The 20,629-nt window shown below is 36.0% G+C and overlaps 1 protein-coding gene across 1 annotated transcript; it reads right to left on the reverse strand.

Moving 5' to 3' along the window:
- Positions 1-1,875: 1,875 nt before the first annotated feature.
- On the reverse strand, positions 1,876-14,779 carry LOC129248840 (sodium-dependent proline transporter-like). The gene is made up of 10 exons (XM_054888452.1): positions 14,643-14,779; positions 8,200-8,336; positions 7,933-8,102; positions 7,748-7,839; positions 7,560-7,686; positions 6,341-6,668; positions 5,913-6,076; positions 5,488-5,616; positions 2,392-2,598; positions 1,876-2,277 (listed from the first exon to the last, which is right to left on the reverse strand). The coding sequence occupies exons 1-10, from the start codon at positions 14,777-14,779 to the stop codon at positions 1,993-1,995; spliced, it is 1,776 nt and encodes a 591-aa protein (XP_054744427.1). The 3' UTR covers positions 1,876-1,992.
- Between the last annotated feature and the right edge of the window lie 5,850 nt (positions 14,780-20,629).

Here is a 20,629-nt window from a genome sequence, read left to right on the forward strand (position 1 = left end):
GGCTGGTTGAGTTGTTGTTTATCAATCGCTTGCATTTCAGATTATATGATATATGCGCTAATGTGCGGGAAGGGTTCGGTGTTGGAGACTTTGCGAAAGCAACTGCAAGCCATCGACTGGACGCCGGCAAGTGAGGAACATCAACACAAATTTACATGCGAACTCAATAATATCAATAGTGCGATTCACTAACACATTTTAACGATATTCGCGTTGTTTTCTATCCTTAACCACAATTTTAACGATTTTGCTATGACCTAAAACAAAATCAGCTATTTGGTTAACCTGTCGATTATCGCAAACTAAACGACAATAATTTTGGAGTGGTTAAATTAGACGAGAAAACAAGAATTAGTAGTTTAAATTAAAATTTTGGAATAAATATGATAAAAACTTATTAAAAAACGCGAACATGTCCTTTGAGTATTTGGTTTTTGACTTATCGCGTGGAGAGGAGGTAGTGAATCCTCCAACGGTACATCGACGTTTGCTCCGGGATGTGAAGAATTCTTACTATTTGACTACAGGAGAGTTTCAAAAACTATTCCGGTTAACTACAGACTTGACTGAAGACCTAATTTCTCAGTTTGACAATCATCTTGGAGGCTCCAGAATAACATCGATTTCAACTGAAAAGCATGTAAATCTTGTAATCTTCAAAATATTTGAATACTAAACTCTGCCTTTATTTGGAATTTGGTGTTATTAACGACCCGCAGGTGAACAATAGAGAATATCTATGAGCCACTCGACCATTAGCCGAAGCATATGTACATAGTGTAACAGACCTTTCCCGGTTTGCCCAAGGGTGAGGTTTTTTATGACTCAAAATCAGTTTTGGAATGAGTTTTTCGGTTGTGGAGCGGCTTTTTTGATATTCTCAAGCAATATACATATATATGTACAAAAAGTATTAAGTAAATATTAATTTCAAATAAATAATTATTTGATTTTACGTACTTTGTGCAAAATTAATTGAAGAAACATTCAAATACACAACTATTCGCTCACTTTGATATTTAGTTTGACAAAGATGCCACTCTCTATCAATTTGAATAAAGAGAAGAAGGCAGTTGTTCAGTGTTAGTTAGCACAAGTTTGTGAATAGCAAAATCGTTAGTGCAAACGACAAATACTGTAGACAAAAATAACAATTGTCGAATCGTTAAAAGTTAGTGAATCGCAGTACAGAGTGGAGACGGTAGATACGATAAGAGTAAAATAAAAACAAAAATAAATAATTGGCGCGTACACTTCTGTTAGGTGTTTGGCCGAGCTCCTCCTCCTATTTGTGGTGTGCGTCTTGATGTTGTTCGACAAATGGAGGGACCTACAGTTTCAAGCCGACTCCGAACGGCAGATATTTTTATGAGGAGCTTTTTCATGGCAGAAATAGACTCGGAGCTTTGCCATTGCCTGCCGAGGGGCGACCGCTATTAGAAAAATGTTTTTATTCATTTTGGTTTCACCGAGATTCGAACCAACGTTGTTTCTGTGAATTCCGAATGGTAATCACGCACCAACCCATTCGGCTACGGCGGCCGCCAGATACGATAAGAGTATGAAGTTATTAAATGTATACCTAAGTGCACATACACACATATATAGAATTATAACCCATAGTTATATGTAAATAATCGAAAAGTATGTATGTATGTATGTTTATAAATATATTTCCATAAACAAATTTAGCAATTTTAAACCAAACATAGACATTTTAAAATCACAAAAGTAAAATGTAAGCATTTATACATGAAAAAACATATCATTTTACTATAAATTCGTAATTGGTGATATAAAGCTTAAAAAAGTGAAAAATTGTTGAGTGTTTGAGAAAAATCTTACTTAGATATTTTAATTCCTATAACAAGATTCTAGGCTGCGCAAACAAATTTATTTTAAAAAATTACGAGCTCAAAACATTTATATACATTTGGTATCTATCGATAATTCTTTGAAATTTTTTAAACGGAATTCTGCATTAAAATCTCATTATGGCACGACTTCATCTGTGATTTGATTTAATTGATGCGTAATTTCCATATTGCCCATCGCCTCTTCGTAACGCTGTCGCTCCTCCATTTCAACGGGATACCAGTCCATTGGACGACTACAACGTTGGAAGCGCATCTTAAATGAACCCGTTGTTTGTAGAAATACATAAATCATGTAACCGGGCAAGTAGAGCCAAGGTAGAACAATGAGGAAAACCGCAGCAATGAGAATCACAATTGAGCTGTTAGAGTGCCTGACGAAAGAAGCAAGGATCGCGACTAACTGTAATGTTTGTAAATACATATGTGTAAATATATAATGCTATCATTTTTACAAGCGTAACTTTTAGGTGATGCAAGTGATTTGATCTTGAAATTTATATTCACTCCAACTCACCAGTAAAAGGCAGAGACAAATTGGTGCAACAAACCGCAACATATTCACTTTCCATGTGGCGAAACGTTGTCCCAACATGAATTCTATGTCACGCTGAAAGCGAACACGCCCATAGACCCATAGCACGACCAACAACAGTAGCAGATTGAGTGCTGTTTGGGTGAAGAGTGAATCCATTGACATGGCGCTGAAGAAAAGGGCGCCGTGCTGCAAATTGGAAATATGAGAAACAAAAATTAGTCTAAGTACACTGGTCATAGGATGTATCATATATATAGACATTAATATGATGAAAGAGGATACAAAAGTATATTAGTCCATAAGCCCGTTGCCCGTTTTCCAATTTATACACCCAGGAGCAATAAAAGTGGGAAGAGACAAAATTGTGAGAAAATTGGGAGACCTTCTACTTTAATGTGTGCGGCTGGCAAAGCGGAATGGGCTGGTGCGTCACTACGTAAATGCAGAGGCTCGAAACAAAAATTTTTTTTCTAATAAGAGCTGCTTCTCAACAAACAATGGCAAATCTCCAGGTACCATGAAAAAGCTCATAAAAAAACACCTGTCGTTCAGAGGCGGCATAAAACTGTAGGCCCCTCTATTTGTACAAAACATGAAAACACACTCCACAACTAGGAGGAGAGGCTGGGCAAAATACCCAACAAGGCTTTAAATTTAAGGCTTCATGTTACAATATTCGATATTTACGTGGCTAGCAGCGATTAGGGCTCGACCTGACATGAAGAACGAGTGAAAATATTAAACTCGTGGGCTTCCCGTTCGAGAGCAAGCCAACGTGAAAAAGCGAAGCATCCCAGAATAGCTGGTTATACGCAGGGTTTGCGACCCGTCCCGTTATTGTGGTAGAGAGACTTCGTCGCCAAGTACTCCCGTTCAGTCCCAATAATTCGCATCAAAGCCCGTTTTTTTAACATCTCGCTAATTTGCGTCCACGCCCCGACGGAAGAGAAGCATGATCCGACCAAAGATTCCTTCTATAAGCGCCTGGAACGTTCCTAGGTGCGCTGCCCTCACCACGACACAAAAATCATGCTTGCCGACTTCAGTGCCAGGGTGGGCAAGGAGGGAATTTTTGGTCCCACAGTAGGAAAATTCAGCCTGCACAATGAAACTTCCGGTAACGGACAGAGGCTGATCGACTTCGCCAATGCTTGAAACATGGTAGTCTGCAACATCATATTCCAGTATAAGAAGATACACCAAGGTACCTGGCTGTTTCCTGGTCGAGAAACGCGAAACCAAATCGATCATGTTGTGGTAAATGGATGACACGCTTCTAGTGTTTTAGATGTACATATGTCCAATCCGAGGACCCAACATCGACTCGGATCATTACGTTGTTGTAGCCAAACTACCCTTACGCCTCTGTGCAGCAAAAAATGTACATCTACTTACGCAAAGCTGTAAGGAATGCCATGCTACCGTAGAAAAAAATGATGCTACCTATAGAGCTTCGCTGCGATCGGACGCAACGCAAGCCATATGGGACCGCTACCGGGAGCTAAGAAACGAAGAGAGACGTATTATCATAAAAAAGAAAACGAGAGACCGAAATACGTGAGCGTAAGAAGTGTGATCATAGGTCCTAGCGAGCGTATTGTGTGAAAGGCTGCGGCCCACCATCCACCAACTGATTGGACCTTATCAGTGTGGCTTTAGACCTGGAAAGTCCACCATCGACCAGATATTTACAATACGTCAAGTGTTGGAAAATACCCATGAAAGGAAAATCGACACACACCATTTTTTCGTCGACCTCAAAGTTGCATTCGACAGTATGGAAAGGAGTTACCTATATGCCGTGATGTCTGAGTTTGGTATTTCCGCAAAAATGTATACGTGTATGCAAGATGACGTTGCTCAATATCAGCAGCGCCGTCAGAATTGGGAAGGACTTCTCCGATCCGTTTGATACCAAACGAGATTTCTGACAGGGTGGCTCGCTGTCGGGTGACTTCTTTAACCTGATGTTGGAGAGCATCGTACGAGCCGCAGAACTTAATCGCTCAGGCACAATTTTTTATAAGAGCGTACAATTGTGTGTGAAAGTATTCGATGCGGTACCAGCTGGGGAAGTAGAGGAAGAGGGAGGCCTCCTCTGCGTTGGAGAAGGACTTGGCTTCCCTTGGTGTGCCCAACTGGCGTCGGTTAGCACGATAAAGAAACGACTGGCGTGCTTTGTTAAACTCGACCAAAATCGCGTAAGCGTTATTGCGCCAATTAAGAAGAAAAAGAAAAATAAAATATCATACAAAAAATAAAAGAAATCTGACTTGTGTGTACATTATCCGGGTGTTCCTGTATAAATATTATATTCACATACGCATGTTTATTTTAGAAATATAATATCCCTATTCATATTCAATTATACGTAAGAGCTGTTTTATACTTTCCTATACGAAGTGCTTTAAAATGCCGACCGGGAGCAGTATTTACACACTAAGTACGAACTACTCAAAATCTGATGAATATTTACACCACTGAAGACGGTCGTGGGCAATCACAGAAATGAAGGATGTTTCTTTATATGCTATCACGAAAAATCTAGAAGAGAATTATCAAGAAGAAAACGTTGAAATTAACCCAAAAAAGATTGTATTTTACTTTACTATACGAGTCTAAGTATATATTTAGTTTTGCCATAAATTCTGTGACAAGTTTTACAATGCATATCGCGAGAATAAATTCGTAGAATAAAAGGATCTAACGAAGTAAGCTGTGAGCCACTGCAGGTATATCGGTTACTTTTTATGCATTTTTCAAGACATTTGTCAGAGAATAGGATTAAGTGAGTCTGAGAAATAATTCAAACAGAGTCGTTTATGTGACTAGTAAGAAACATAAGAAACAAACTATAGGAGTCATATATATTGACAATAAGAGTCACATATGACTCATACTGAGGCTTCTTTGATGTATGAACTTAAGCTCACATATGAAGTTCGGTCTTTGCAGGAAGTGAAACATCTTCATTTCGGACTCTTGCGGTCTTTATGAGCATACAAGCTCCGAAATGTGACTCTGTTATGACTCCGAATATCGCTGGAAATTACGTTTGCAACTACGGGTACTTACATTCGAACAGGTATATAAGGATAAAAATGCTAGTACGCCAATGAGCCCAAGTGTTACTTCGGTTTTTCGTGAACGCAGCATTTCGAACTCATCGAAAATGCTTTGATAAATAGAAAATAAGCAGGTTATCTTTTGGAAAGTAAGAAATTATTTTACCAAATTATCAATGGGAATATGACATAGCACATATAAAGTGGCACAAAATTAATCATCCAATTTGGTTTTGAATAACTTTTTTGCTAAATAATAAACAAACATGGTTATGATTAATGGACATCTTTATTTTCACCCTGTATACTACAGTTGTCTAGTTCACAAGTGTCAAATATGATTGACGTACGACACCGATAGGGTGATTATTTCTGTGCCACCTTTTATAAGTATCAATAGCAAATGTGCATGTATGTATGTACAGAAATATATACCATTGTTATCAACGCCGTCAACGTCAGCATTGCATAGAAGATTATTGACCATAGGTTTGGCCAACTCATCGTTGCTATTACGCTGCCGCTGGTCAAATATGGTGCATAATGATCATTCACTTCGACATACAAACCCTCCACATGAGCGTACTGAGTGGTAAGAGCTGGAAACCAAATGAAGAAAAAATTTAACTCTATTCGAATTGTACGAAATATTCTGCAAATCGTAGCAATTCTCAAAACATTTTTGAATATTTGTATTGAAAGTAAACATTTTTCAAATAAAAACTACTGAAAATTCATTATTTCAATATTTTCAATTTTTGAATTTTCGTCAAAAAATATCCGAATTAGTGTTTGCAAATCTCATTAATTTCCAATCGTGCAGCTTGCAGAATACACCTGATAGGCACCTTTTTCATACTTACATTTAAAGTAACCCTGAATTATTTGCGTTATAATGGCATAAGCCAGAAATATGCCCATTTGTCCCAGACAAATAATCCAACTATAATGCATAATATTTGCCCGGAAGCGATTAAAGCTGGCTAGGGCAATAATAGATCCCCATCCAGGACCGAATGCCGATACTATAATAAGTACAGTGCTGGGTATGCCTCTAACAATATCAACAGGTTTTGCCATAAAATAACTGAAGATATAACTCCAATCATTAGGTAACAACATGAAACGTCCGACGCATATCAACAGTAAAATCAGGGAAGTCCAAATGGTGTAGCGTAAAAATTTGCTCATCTAGGGAAGAGAGGGAGAGAGAGAGACACAAAGTAGAATAGAAAAATAATAGACATTGTTAGTAAATAAGCACTTACAAAGCAGTTCACAACCAAAACTGATAGATTTACCAAGTTTGCTCTTTAAATATGGTGAAAACCAAATTGTATGGGGAACTTCGGCTGTCACGTCACTTGGGAGATTCAACCGAATCCTGCACGATCAGTTTCTCACATATTCACAAACTCGTCCAATCATTCGTTGTTCAGATGGTAACGAAGTAGCATGAGTGAAAACTGTGTTGATTTTTTTCGAATATCACTAACACAATCTCAGTGTTTTGTAAACACATCCCAAGTGACGTCAGCCTATCAACTGATTTTGTCAAATTCGCTCAAAGCCTAATAACAGTCTACTAACTAATTCTGTGAAATTATGCTAAAGAGCACACCTCTAAAAGTCATTTCACTTTGGTTCACAACCACATGGAAATAACTTGGCATCAGGGTCTTTGCAAATTACCTTCACAACACAACAATTTAATGTACAGGGTGGTCGATGCGTCGTTTCCTTTTAAAAATTTAAAAAAATAATCGAAAATCAAACCAGCGAGAAGCAGCTGTCACTTGAAAATTAACGTCTCACTAAAAAACTATTGTATGGACCACCCAGTATGGTTAGTTATTATAATTTGCAACTGCCTTGGTGCCAGATCATTCAGATATGCATCTGAATTTTATTATATTTATATATCATGATATTTATAGGTTTATTAGACTATTTGATAAAATATTTGTATATCTTTATTTTACTAACTATTTTTCAGAACTTTAAATGGTCAAACTTCATGTTTATGTCAAGCATAAAAAACATAATAGAAGCAGCAATTCACAAAATTTCAAATATACAAACCAGCTCGGTATTGTAGAAACGATAAAAGACACCTGCTACGATAGCCCAACTAAGCAGCGTGCAAACAAGCAACTCCCATGAGAACAGAAATGGACTCTTGTACTCATAACTCACATCAAAAACCGATCTGAAAGTATTTAATGCTGAAAGATTTCTCGAAGAAATATGAAACCAGTACTTGAACTTACTGGAAGAACAACACAGAGGGCACTTCATAGCGAATATGTGTATTGGACATCATGCCAGCTTTTATATCCACTACATCTAGCATTTTGCAGGACTATTAACAGGTTGTTGCAGAGTTTTAAATAAATAAAAAAATTATAAAAATTGATTTACATGTATTAATATTTTTATTTTCCTATGAACTTACATGTTTAACTTCTGCTTCAGTGCTATTTGGAAACCACTTTTCTATACCCTCACAGCTCCAAGGTAAAGTGGGGCGTAACGAGTGAAATAAATAAAGTAACGGCACAGCTGCAAACAAGCTGTAGTAGGATAGTACAGCCAAATTGACGAATAAGCTTATATAACCCAGACCTGTAGATTTTATTCATAGAAATAAGAATTTATGCTTTTCTGCTCTAAGCTGTAATTATTTTATTTATTAATATACAAGCAAATACATTTTTTTTACCTTTAAAAATTGGCGACATGCGAAAAGTCGATATGAAGCCGCTGCTGGAGAATTGACCCATAAATGACTGTATCACAATAATTGGTACGACAAAGAGAAACATACAAAGGATATAGGTAATAATGGCGCCTGTTAAAGCAAGAAAAATGTTGGAAAGATTTGATTAGTTTTTTGTTATTGTAATATCGATGGAAATATTTTAGTTTTAGCGCAATTTTTGTGCACAGGTTACTACGGCCTACTATAGTGTGGACTATACGTTGTGTTTGAGCTGATTGCTTGAAATCATAGTTTGGTTTATACGATGAAGAGGAAATAAGAGGAGAAATGCACAGTCTGGAAAAATTATGAAATTATGAAAGATTTTGCCAATGTAAGCGTCAAAAGCAAATACCAAATGGCTGTAAAATGTGCAAAATGGTGCTCATTGTTTCACAGATGTAGGCAATATATGACTTAAAATATTTCAAAACGCGAATTGCCAACTTCATTCAATTTGCAATTCATTGAAATTGACCTTTGAGAGTAATCAAAAATTTAGTGCCGATACTTTAAATTACGAGCTCCATTACTTTTCTGCAACTGTCTAGTTCAGAAGTGTCAAATATGAGTGAGGTATGACGTCATTTGTAAATCTTTCAATAAAAAAATTGAATAACTAATTGGGGTTTACACTTCTCTGTGTTTGGCCAATCTCCCCTTTTTATTTGTGGCGTGCGTCTTGATGTTCTTCCACAAATGGATGGACCTAAAGTTTTAAGCCGACTCCGAACGGCAGATATACTTTTTATGAGAAGTTTTTTCATGGGGTTCAATAGAGCGATTGATTTTGTGCCACTTTGTATTCACTAGTACACTCTGAGGTTTTATAAATCTATTCGTATAACGATTGCTTATACTTACTGTTGAGAGCAATAGATTTACCGAAATGTTCATTCATAAATTTAAGGATTTAATGAGCTAATACATTTTTGGACTAGGGAAGTATGAAATAAGGCTTCAAAAGAGTGACGAAGGTACACCGGTGTCCCATACTACGGTTCTAGGTATAAGCATTAGACAGATCACTACTTTTGCTCGGTATAATGATAATGATCCTAATGGCTGGTCAATTTCGCTAATACGAAAATCAGCGGGGATGCACGACATTTTTTCACAATTTCTAAATAATCACACCACCAATTTCATTTCATGTTGATGAACTACGTTACTATGTATAAGTACATGGGCGTATAATCATTGTTGAAAGTAAGCCTGCTCTGCAGAGGGTTATGAAAAGTCATAGTGGCAACATGATTTTCCTTTAAACATTTTTGTGATAAGAGCAAAAAATCATTTGAAACAAATTTGATACTTACTTAGCACACTAGGCATGTATTTATATATTCATATTTGTATATATTTTAAAACACTTTTAAATTAAAAAAAATACTTAAAAATCCTTAAAAACTTATAAATAAATAAATTTGAATAATAATAAATTTTTGTCGTAGCATTAAGGGGGAGGTAGGGTTTAGCGCTAAAACAAAAACACTTTTTTTGTGAATTTTTTACAGAAATATGGCTTAAGATACTTTAATAAAATCAGTTACATGTTATTGTACATCCTTTCAATAAGTTTTTAAAAAAAAATTAATAATAAAATATTGACAAATAAGCCCATGACAGAGTTTTTTTGGAGATATGTTTTTCGAGAGGTGCTCTGCGGTGCCAATCGGCATTCGTCGTAGAATCATCTGAAACTAAAAAAGCCGAATTTTTCAGTTAAAGTATGACGTAATGCTCCCCCCTACATTAATAAAAATTGTTTTTTTTCATTTTTGTAGTTTTGGTGGCAAAAAAACGTAAAACGAGCATTTTTGGCGAAAAATTTCGCTATATTTGTAAGTGAAAAACAACATTAAAAAGCAAAAAATAAAAAAAAAACAGTGTAGGGGGGAGGTATTTTTGATTTAGAAAACGTGTGCCAAATTTGAAAAGAATCGGTTGAATAGTTTCGGAGTTGTGATTGGCACCGACTTTTAAGAAGTCGTTTCGGGAAAAACGCGTTTGAAAAAATGACTCTGAGAAATTATCGATGCTCCGCATTCGAGGTAGAGTGCCTACAAAGGCTATAACTTTGAGAGTTCTGCTCCAATCCACTTAAAATTTTGACACAACATTCTTGAAATGATTTACTATAAGATGAGTGAAGAAAAAAAATTTCGATTTTGTGACCCTACCCCCCCCTTAATGAAAATAGGTAAATACAAAGGGTTGAGTTTTTTTGTTTTGAAAGTAATTTTTCAACTTTTCAACACCTATCAGATTTGTATTGAAAATGAAAATAAATTGGCTTAGCGCTTAGCCAAAGATTGTTACGAGTTGATGATTGACATATGTACATACAACTGATATTGCAAAATTTGTATAATTTAGAGGCGTATTCATTTCATTTCATAGAGTTCTTATCTATCTCGAATATATTAAGCTATAATAAATTTACTGAATTTGTAAAAATAAGTTATTTGAAATAATTATAAAATAAATATTTAATAAATTAAAATTTCTAGCACTGAACTTTGAAATCATGACGTGAAAATATGAGGCAAAATTTCGTACAATAAAATTAAGTGCAATAAATTCTGATAGTACATTGAATTATTTTGTTCATCAGGAGAAAAATGCAATAAAAAATAACACAAACAAATAAACGAATTAGAAAAAGGCTGTGATACTAGTGCTGCATACTAATGTAAGGTTGTGGCCCTCAACTACGTGTTTGATGAATGATAATAATAAAGGTTAGGTTAGGTTGAAGCGGCTGTCCACTGTAGGACACACTCAGGCTCATGGCCCATTGTGATGCCGCGCAGGGAACTAGCCCTTATCGCTCCTGAAACCAATTTGTATAATACTTTTCAAAAATTTCGTAAGATCCTTAATTTCAACAGAGCTGAGATCTTCTAATTCATTAAAGAATTGTCCGCCCAAAATGGCGAGTCTACGTCTGGATAGAGCAGAAGAGTGACACAGAAGGTGCGGGATCATCGCTCCCTCTTCCTCATCTAGACAACTTCTGCAAAAGTCATGTATTTGCACACCCATTCTCTGGGCGGGCCTACCGATTAGGCAGTGCCCCGTAATAACTGAAATCAGTGTGTTAAGACTGTGCTTATCTCTTCTTAGTAGAAGTTCCGTACGTTTAGCATTTAGAGTCGGCCACAGTTGACGGGCGATTTTGCAGGTGGCTTCATTACGCCATCTTTCGTTTGCTTTCTTTACAATTTCTTCAAGGATGTGTAGCTTACATGTTTGTAAGGGTATCGCTATGTCATTATCTATGTGCTCATCAGACAATTTAGTGCCGAGTTTTGCTAGTTCATCGGCTCTACAGTTGCCCTCAATGTTAGGTGAAATGACTCAGCCATCTCGTTAAGAGATGTGCGGCATTTCATGGCTACCTTGGAGGTTGTCGACTGTTTTGTGAGGAATTTTATCGCCGCTTGGCTATCAGTGAAAATGTAGATATCATTTCCGGATATCGCATCACACTGTATCAGTGTTGCGGCTTTTATTATTGCCATCAGTTCAGCCTAGAAGACACTACAGTAGTCGGGGAGCCGAAAACTGAAGGAGATCCCCTCGAGCTTCGAGCCATCTGTGCATACATGGAGATAATAATAAAAAAATCGAAGTAAGAGGAAAGCAATAATCAAAGGTATTGGAAATGAATAAACTGCAGTATATTATTATTTTATTTGCAATACTAAAAATGAAGCATAAACTTTTTTTATGAATAGAATACCTCCTCTGATATTGAGACGTTAGGATACAGATAAGTCCATCAAATAACCTTCAGAGGTTAAAATGAACATGCACTATATTTTTGTATCTATAAAATGTAATTGATTTTCAAAAGTGGTGCCCTATCCTCAAACTGTAAATACATGCAAAAACAAGCCCATCTTGATTTTCCCAAAAACATGATTTCCCAGGCTGAGTCCGACCCAACATTCATCAAACGTATCGTTACTGGAGACGAGAAGTGAATTTATGAGTACGACACCCAATACGGACATCACGCCATTGAGTGGAGAACACCGCATGAACCAAGACCAAAAAAAAAAAACACGACCTTTTAAGTCAGAAAAGACAGCGATGCTCACAGTTTTTATAGATTATAACCGTTCTGTACCACGAATTTTTACCAGAAGGTCAGAAACTTAGTGAGGACTATTATTTGGGGGTTATGAGACGCTTGCGAGGAATTAGTCAAAAAATTGAATTTTGCAACATCGCACAGTGTCGTCGTTATACGTGAATTTTCAACCAAGAACGAAACGACTATCATCCAACAGTCATCGGATTCATCTGTTATGGCTCCCTACAAGTTTTTTCCGTTTGATCGAGCCAAAAAACCATTAGAGTTCACAAATATTTCGAGAGCTGGATCAAAGGCTAGTATAAGTGCGTTGCGATTGGTGGGGGGAGTACTTCAAAGGCGATAATATCACTTTTGAGTAATAAATTTGTATTTGGATTTTCTGAATATATTTCGGAAACTTTTTGAACAAGGTTGTACACCATTTTATTCCTTATTTAATTTGAAAATATTGTTCGATAAACCTTTTCAAGAAATGGATTTTCATAGGCCAACAAAATTTGGAAATTTCCATATGAAACTCATAGAGCTCCTTCGTAATTTTTTTTTTTTTTGCCTACAATAATATGTAAATAAATAAAACTGTGAAATTTCACCTCATCCACGTGAATGCGATTACTCAATATGGACTAAATGCAGAGAGATTGAGTCATATTTCCTCCAAAATGAAAAGAGAGCACGCGAGCATTAATGTATAATGATAAAAATCTATTGTGCACTTAACTGAATTCGTTATATATGGTTCAAGCCGATCACAACGTCCGGGATTAGCCCGCGTATCCTCTGGGTAGCTTCCGAACACACAAAGCTTGATTTCAAAATTATCAAGTTTCAGCAGCGCAAAGAGTTCACAATACGGCAAATTGTAGCTTTTTTTCTGACCCATGAGAAAATCGAGTGTTATGCGATGCCATAACTCAATCCTATTAAATTCGGGGTTTAAGTTTTCCTTGCCCAAAAATGTGAAAGTTATTTTCTGAAATAAATTTTCCAACTTTATTTCCGCAAGATATCACAATCATATTTCCGGCCTAGGGGGGATGATGTGGTTATCAAATGAAACAAATATACTGAGAGAATTGGAAAACTCTTTTCTTTTATAAAACTTCTTGACATAAAATGAGAAAAATGTTTTAGATTGATGATGACAGATGAAGATTTTCGTGAAATTTATGGGAAAAAATTGTGATAAGGACTGTTTATACAGTCATTAGATTACTAAAAGGTTTCAGCATAGTTTAACTTAAAACTTATATATAGTGAGAACTGAAAAGACGGGTTACAAAGTAATATTTCAAACAAAACCAGATTCTCAATGTTCAAAGTGGCGCAGAATTAATTATCCAAAAAAACAAATTTTTTGAATGATGGAAATCTTTATTTTGACCTTTTCAGTTTCTGTTCGCAAGTTCTAGTTCGCAAGTGTCAAATGTGATTGACGTACGACGCCATTTGCAAAAATTATACAATAATCCTTCCAAATAGAGTGATTAATTTTGCGCCACCTTGTAGTCGAGCACTAAAAAGTAAAGTACTGTAACTCAAAAGATCAAAAATTCTAGCAAAATGGCTTCAAAGTTTTCAATTTACTTTGCTTCCCTAAGCAATAATTGAAGGTTTGGTTGGGATAGGTGAAATTGTGAATAGGTGAAATCAAAAAGCTGGCTGTACCAGCTAGGTTGAGATTGGTAACAGCCACAATGTTGTCCAGAAAAGCGAGACCGAGCAATCTCAAACGTCTTTTACACAGAGCAAAGAGTGAAAGTAAGGACAAATTTTCATCGCATTGCATTTCAGAAAACTTATAAAAAAGAGTTTTTGATTGGTTTTTTTATTAAGATGCGATACATTCTCGAAAGTGCAAAAACACCCTCAATATCTGGACTTGGGAGGAAAAATGCATCTTATTGTGTCCTTATAATCCTTTTGCTTATAATTTAAATATTTCTGTATAGACTTCTAACGTTTCTGTGTCAGCGACCATTTAATAATCGACCAAATTCCCAGTTAAATTCTAAGTTAGTTTCCTTTGTTGCGACGTGTTATTACTGTGTGCAATTTTTGTAGAGTTTGTAATTTTTCATTTACGTAATACTTTTATCCATAATTTTTAATTATTTATACGAAATATTATTATAAATTATTACATTACATGAATAAAGGCAACTAGCAGGTGGGACTATTGGCCCATAAAAATTCATTTTTGGACTAAAGAAAGTTTAATATAATAATTATTCAAAATTGTTAAAAAAAATTATTTCAATTTATCTCACCTCCCATGTGCTGGTAAAGAAACTACCCCATCCACACCACATCCATGCGAAAGCCCAAACTGATGCAAGTGTAGATGAAATCACTCGGTGCCGCCCAATAGCCGCGTGTCAGGTCGGGCTTGAAGGGCCTGCGGCCACTGTCGTACGATGACTCGTACACCATTTTCACCACTAATTTTACTCTTCACTTTCACTATTTAGTTAACTTTGTTTGTTCTGTGTTGTTGCAATACGGGCGCGAAAAAATATTCATGTGCAAACGCGCCGACGAAAAGCGTACCAACACTGAAATGAATGTCAAGTTTATGCCACACTAAACTTTTGCTTGGCTGTGCACTAATTGCAAATAAAAACCACAAAATTTATTCTATTAATTCTTCATATATATAGTAAATGTGTAAAAGATACGAGAGTATGAGCGATATTTTAACACTGGGTTTGTTGTTTTTGGCTATTGTTTTGAATAAACCGTCAGACGATAGCGTTTGAACGAGTGCAATTTACGAAACGCGATTAATTTTCGTGAACTTCGAAATATTGGCAGTAAAATTCTCGTGGTACTGAGGCCAGGCCTCATATATACATACATTCATACATACGTACATATGTACAATTACACATAGAAAAGTTGCGCGTATGCATTTACGTTTGCCATAATTTACAATTAATAGAAACACATTTTGCAACCTTTCAACACAAAATATGCAAATTGTCACTACTCCACCACTAAACACCTATAAATCGTATGCGACGAATTTGAACTAAATCTGAAAATTCAGAATGTTTGAGTTTCCATTGCCACACATTAAAAAAACAAAAGCACAGAAAAAAACAACAAAAAAGAAAAGAAAAAAATTTAAAACAAAATAGTGATGAGCGGACACAGTCTGTACTTGTACGTACATATGTATGGGATGGTGTATGCTCATATATTATCATACAAATTCATACATATTCATGCCGTGGTATTAAAGACGTATTTTATTTTCATATATTTCCTGATTATAGTAAGGCTCTATGAGAAGTCTGAATCAAAAAAGGATGACAGACATGATATGATTAACTTATGCAGTAGGGGTTTTTTGACAGATCACGCGTGCCTACTGTCAAACTAAATACATAATGTTTTTAAGTATTCATTGGCATTTCATCATTGAAAGCCCTGCGACTCAACAAGTTTACAAATCGTACAATTATATTAGGAATATCGACGCTCTGTGAAAAGTGTTCATTGCGCGCTCAGGACAACTTATGGTTTTACCGAGCACACTATTCGGCAAACCATCGGAAAAATTGAGAACAATTCCACATTATTGGATGATACTCCACCGATTAGACCCCGTACGGCCGAAAGTGAAGATAATAATGCAGTTGTAAATGAGAGTTTTGCCAAAGAGTTGGAAGAATTGTATCGGCGCCGATCTTAACAACTTGTCCTATCTTATGGCACTACGTTGGCAATTTTATACAAAAATCTTGATTGGAAATCATTTAAAATACAACCAGTCCAAGATTTGAAATCGGGCGATCTTCCAAAGTGTCATAATTTCAGTAGTTGGGCTCTCGAAAAACGCGCCGAAGATCCAGATTTTGCGACCAGATGAGGCCTATTTTTGGCTTAATGGCTATGTCAGTAAGCAAAATTGCCACATTTGGGCTGAAGAGCAACCCGAAGCCATTTAAGACCTGCCATTACATCCATTGAAAACAACCGTTTGGTGAGGTCTATGTGCTGGAGGAATCAACAGCCCATATTTCTTCAAAGACGAGACTGATGCTAATATACATAATAGTGAATGGCGAACGCTATCGCGCCATGATAAATGACTTTTTGATACCGAAGATTACAGCCCGTGATTTCCAAAACATTTGTTTCCAAGAAGACGGCGCTATTTGCCATACAGCCCGTGAAACAATGGATTTACTGCGTCCTTGTTTCGGTGAGCAATTTATCTCTCGCCTCGGACAAGTGAATTGGCCACCAAGATCGTGTGACATCACATCTTTGGAATTTTTTTTGTGGGTGTATGTAACGTCTAAATGCCTTGTGGGTAAACCAACTTCCATTAAGGCATTGGAAGCCAACATTACTAAAGGTATTCATGAGATGCCGACTGAAGTCTTCCAGCGAGGCATTCGAAATTTGTGTTACGGACGACCGAGTTACGGCGCAGTTGCAGCCAACATTTGAAAGGGATTATCTCTAAAAAATAAATGTCATGAATCTGTCTACACAAAAGCAATAAAGATTGCCCAATCAATTTGAATTTTCGTTGTTGTATTTCAATTTAAAATCCGATACCTCTAAATTGATCACCTTTTTAAAGATTCAATAACAACAACAATAATCATATAATTAGCATATCTGTCATTTAAGGCACTAAACATTTACAGTTTGTTAAGAAAGTGTTTTAACATCTACTAATCTAGCGAAACTCAGACATTTTCTTTCAACGATTTCATGGATTTCTTTGACTAATATAAATAATTTATAAGCCAATAATAGAAAATAAAGTTACTCCGTTTATACTTCAACTACTTGACTGGTATTCTGCTTCCAATTCGGTAATATTCATTTGTTTGCTGGAAGTTGTGATGGTCGCCTGGATTTATGGAGTGACAATTTCATGGATGATATTTACTTCATGATTGGCAAGAGGCCTGAGATCGGTTGGAAAATTTGTTGGGTGTATATAACGCCGACTATACTAATCGTAGGCACAAAACACTTTTTTAATTTAATTCCTTTCTTTCCCTATCAGGGCATGTTTTTCACCACCATCATATTCAATGAGTTGAGGTTGAGTTGTTGCGTATCAATTGCTTGCATTCCAGTTCATATGATATATGTATACGCTAATGCGCGGGAAGGGTTCCGTGATGGAGACTTTGCAAAAGCAACTGCAAGTCATCGACTGGACGCCGGCAAGTGAGAAACATCAACTTGAAAATGAGGAGTATCAGCGTTCACGCAAATTTACATGCGAACTCAATAATATCAGTAGTGCGAGTCACTAACACATTTTAACGTCATTCGCGTTGTTTTCTTTCCTTAACCACAATTTTAACGATTTTCCTATTGATAACCCATTTAATAACGATAATCGATAAAACAAAATCGGCTATTTGGTTAACCTCTCGATTATCGCAAACTAAACGACAAACATTTGGAGTGGTTAAACTAAAGGAGAAAACAAGAATTACATAGTAGTTTAAACAAAAATTTTGGAATAAATATGATACAAACTTATTAAAAAAACGTGAATATGTCCCTTTAGTATTTGGCGTATGACTTATCGCGTGGAGAGGAGGTGGTGTATCCTAAAAAAACAGTGTATCGACGTTTGCTCCGGGATGTGAACAATTCTTACCATTTGGCTATTCCGTTTAACTCCAGACTTGACTGAGGACCCGATTTTTCAGTTTGACAGTCATCTTGGAAGTTCCAGAATAACACCGACTTCAATAGGAAAACAGGTAAATCTTGTCATCTTCAAGATATTTTAATACTAAACTCGGCCTTTATTTGCAACTTAATGGTATTAAGGACCCGTACGTGAGTAGTAGAGAATATCCATGAGCCAGTCTTCCATTACCCCAAGCATATATACATAGTGTAGCAGATGCAATCACCCTTTCCATGTTTTGCCCAAGGGTGAAGTTTCCTATGAGCCAAGTGGAGCGGCAAAATTTTTGAATGAGTTGTTCATCTGTGGAGCGGCTTTTTTGATATCCTCACGCAATATACATATGTATGTATAAAAAGTATTAAGTGTATTTATTATGAATTATATTATTGTACGTACTTTATGCAAATATAATTGAAGAAACCCTCAAATACACAACTATTCGCTCACTTTGATATTTAGTTTGACAAAGACGTCACTATCTATCAATTTGAATAAAGAGAAGAAGGCAGTTGTTCAGTGTTAGTTAGCACAAGTTTGTGAATAGCAAAATGGTTAGTGTAAACGACAATTACTGTAGACAGAAATAAGAATTGTCGAATCGTTAAAAGTTAGTGAATCGCAGTACAGAGTAGTGACAGTAGATACGATAAGACCCTACAAGACAGTGTAGAGCACTTTTGACAAAAATTCCAACACAGTTACAAGTATTTTATTAGTCTCTAATACATGCTCATTATCAGAATAGCATATACAACATTTTTTAATGGGGAAATCAAATATTTCATTTGATATTCTTTTCCCCTGTTCGGTGTGACTTCTATCTCTCTTTTACCAATAGCAATTTTATATAAGTGAAAAATATATCTACTATACTTTAAACGCCAATGCATCAGTGTTGATTAATTTTAACGAAATAATGTGGCTGCTCTGAAAACAGTTCTAGTGTGAGATTTAGCTGTCTTTCTTTCATACTTGTTATAGCCGAGCGAGTAGATGCTTGGCTAAGACTTGAGAATTTGTGAGTGCGAATCTCTGTGGACGAAACACCGAATTGGTGTGAAAATTTTTTTTTTAATGAAAACAAAAAAATATTGAAAATCCGTGAGTTCGAATCTCAATGAAAACACAATAATATAAATTTTATAATATCTAAATAAAACATCTTAAGTAAACTCCGCAGTCTAATTACTTTTTAACGAAAATGAGGAGCTTTTGTCATCAGTGCTGATTAATTTTAAGGAAATAATGTGGTGCTCTGAAAAAGGTTCTAGTCTGAAATTTAGCTATATTTGTTGTGCAGTTGTTATAGCCGAGCGAGTACGTGCTTGGCTAAGGCTTGAAAATTCGAGAGTTCGAATCTCAGTGGATGAAACACCGAATTGGTGTGTACAAGTTTTTTAATGTAAACAAAAAAATATTGAAAATTCGTGAGTTCGAATCTCAATGAAAAATATAAATTTTATAATTTCTAAATAAAAGAATTTAACGAAACTCATCAGCCTGTTTACTTTTTAATGAGGAGTTATTGAGGAGTTTGTACTGATTACTTTTGGATGACGAAAATGAGTAGTTTAGAGCAAAGCAGATATATTTTTCAGTTATAAGAAATTTTTATTGGTAAAAGAGAGATAGAATATCACACCGACAAGGGGAAACTATCAGAACTTTCCCATAGATAGAACAAAAATGTGTAGTTAAATGATGATAGTGATGATGATAATATGAGTGCTAATATGATAGTCAGCTGTCTTGTAGGGGAGTATGAAGTTATGAAATGCATGTGTGCACATACACACATATAGGTATAGAGTTATAACCTACCCAGCAAAACCTGCGTGACCGAAACTGTAACACAATTACACTTTTTTGTATGTTACAAACACCCCCCAGCAAGAAGAGTCCCTGTCACGTGACCGGTCACGTTACCGGGACGCGTGACCGTTAAAAGGTCACTAACCACGCCTCTTTACAATCACTTTGCTAAGAGCGTTGGGAAAATCGTGCCAAAAACTTTGTGTACGTGTGATTTTCTATCCCTTTCATACATATGGATTCGTTTCAGTGCCAGTTACATATAAACGTAGCGACAAACAAAATAACTTTTAGGCCAGTGCCGACAGCATAGCGCGATAGCCGAGCGGCTAGAAATGTGGGCTTCCGTTCCAAAATCCTTGGTTCGCATCACAAAAAAAATTTTTTTTTATACATTTATTTTGTTTTATGATATGTTTATGAGGAGATTTTTTTCATGGCAGAAATACACTCGGTGTTTTGCCATTGCCTGCTGATGGGCGACCGCTATTAGAAAAATGTTTTCCTTAATTTTGGTGTTTTCACCGAGATTCGAACTAACTTTCTCTCTGTGAATTCTGAATGGTAGTCACGCACCAACCCATTCAGCTACGGCGTTTGTTTACTTTTACTGATGCAAAAATGAGGAAAAATATATGAATAAAGTTTGCTTACTGCTTACACATTTTCCAAAGGTGACGGAGAACCAAAAAAAAAAGTCGATTTTCAAACAAACAAAACGAACATAAAATATAAGCATTTATTCATAAAAAACACATATATAATTTTTTTCATTTTACCATAAATTCGCA

This window comes from Anastrepha obliqua, chromosome 5, assembly GCF_027943255.1.
Source record: "Anastrepha obliqua isolate idAnaObli1 chromosome 5, idAnaObli1_1.0, whole genome shotgun sequence".
Classification (NCBI taxonomy): domain Eukaryota; kingdom Metazoa; phylum Arthropoda; class Insecta; order Diptera; family Tephritidae; genus Anastrepha; species Anastrepha obliqua.

Coding starts and splice junctions, on each gene's coding strand:
- LOC129248840 (XM_054888452.1), bottom strand. CDS start 14,779: ATGGTGTACGAGTCATCGTACGACAGTGGCCGCAGGCCCTTCAAGCCC. Junction 6,077..6,340: donor AATTCAGGGTTACTTTAAAT/GTAAGTATGAAA, acceptor TTTGGTTTCCAG/CTCTTACCACTCAGTACGCT. Junction 2,599..5,487: donor CCTTATATACCTGTTCGAAT/GTAAGTACCCGT, acceptor TCCAATTTGCAG/CACGGCGCCCTTTTCTTCAG.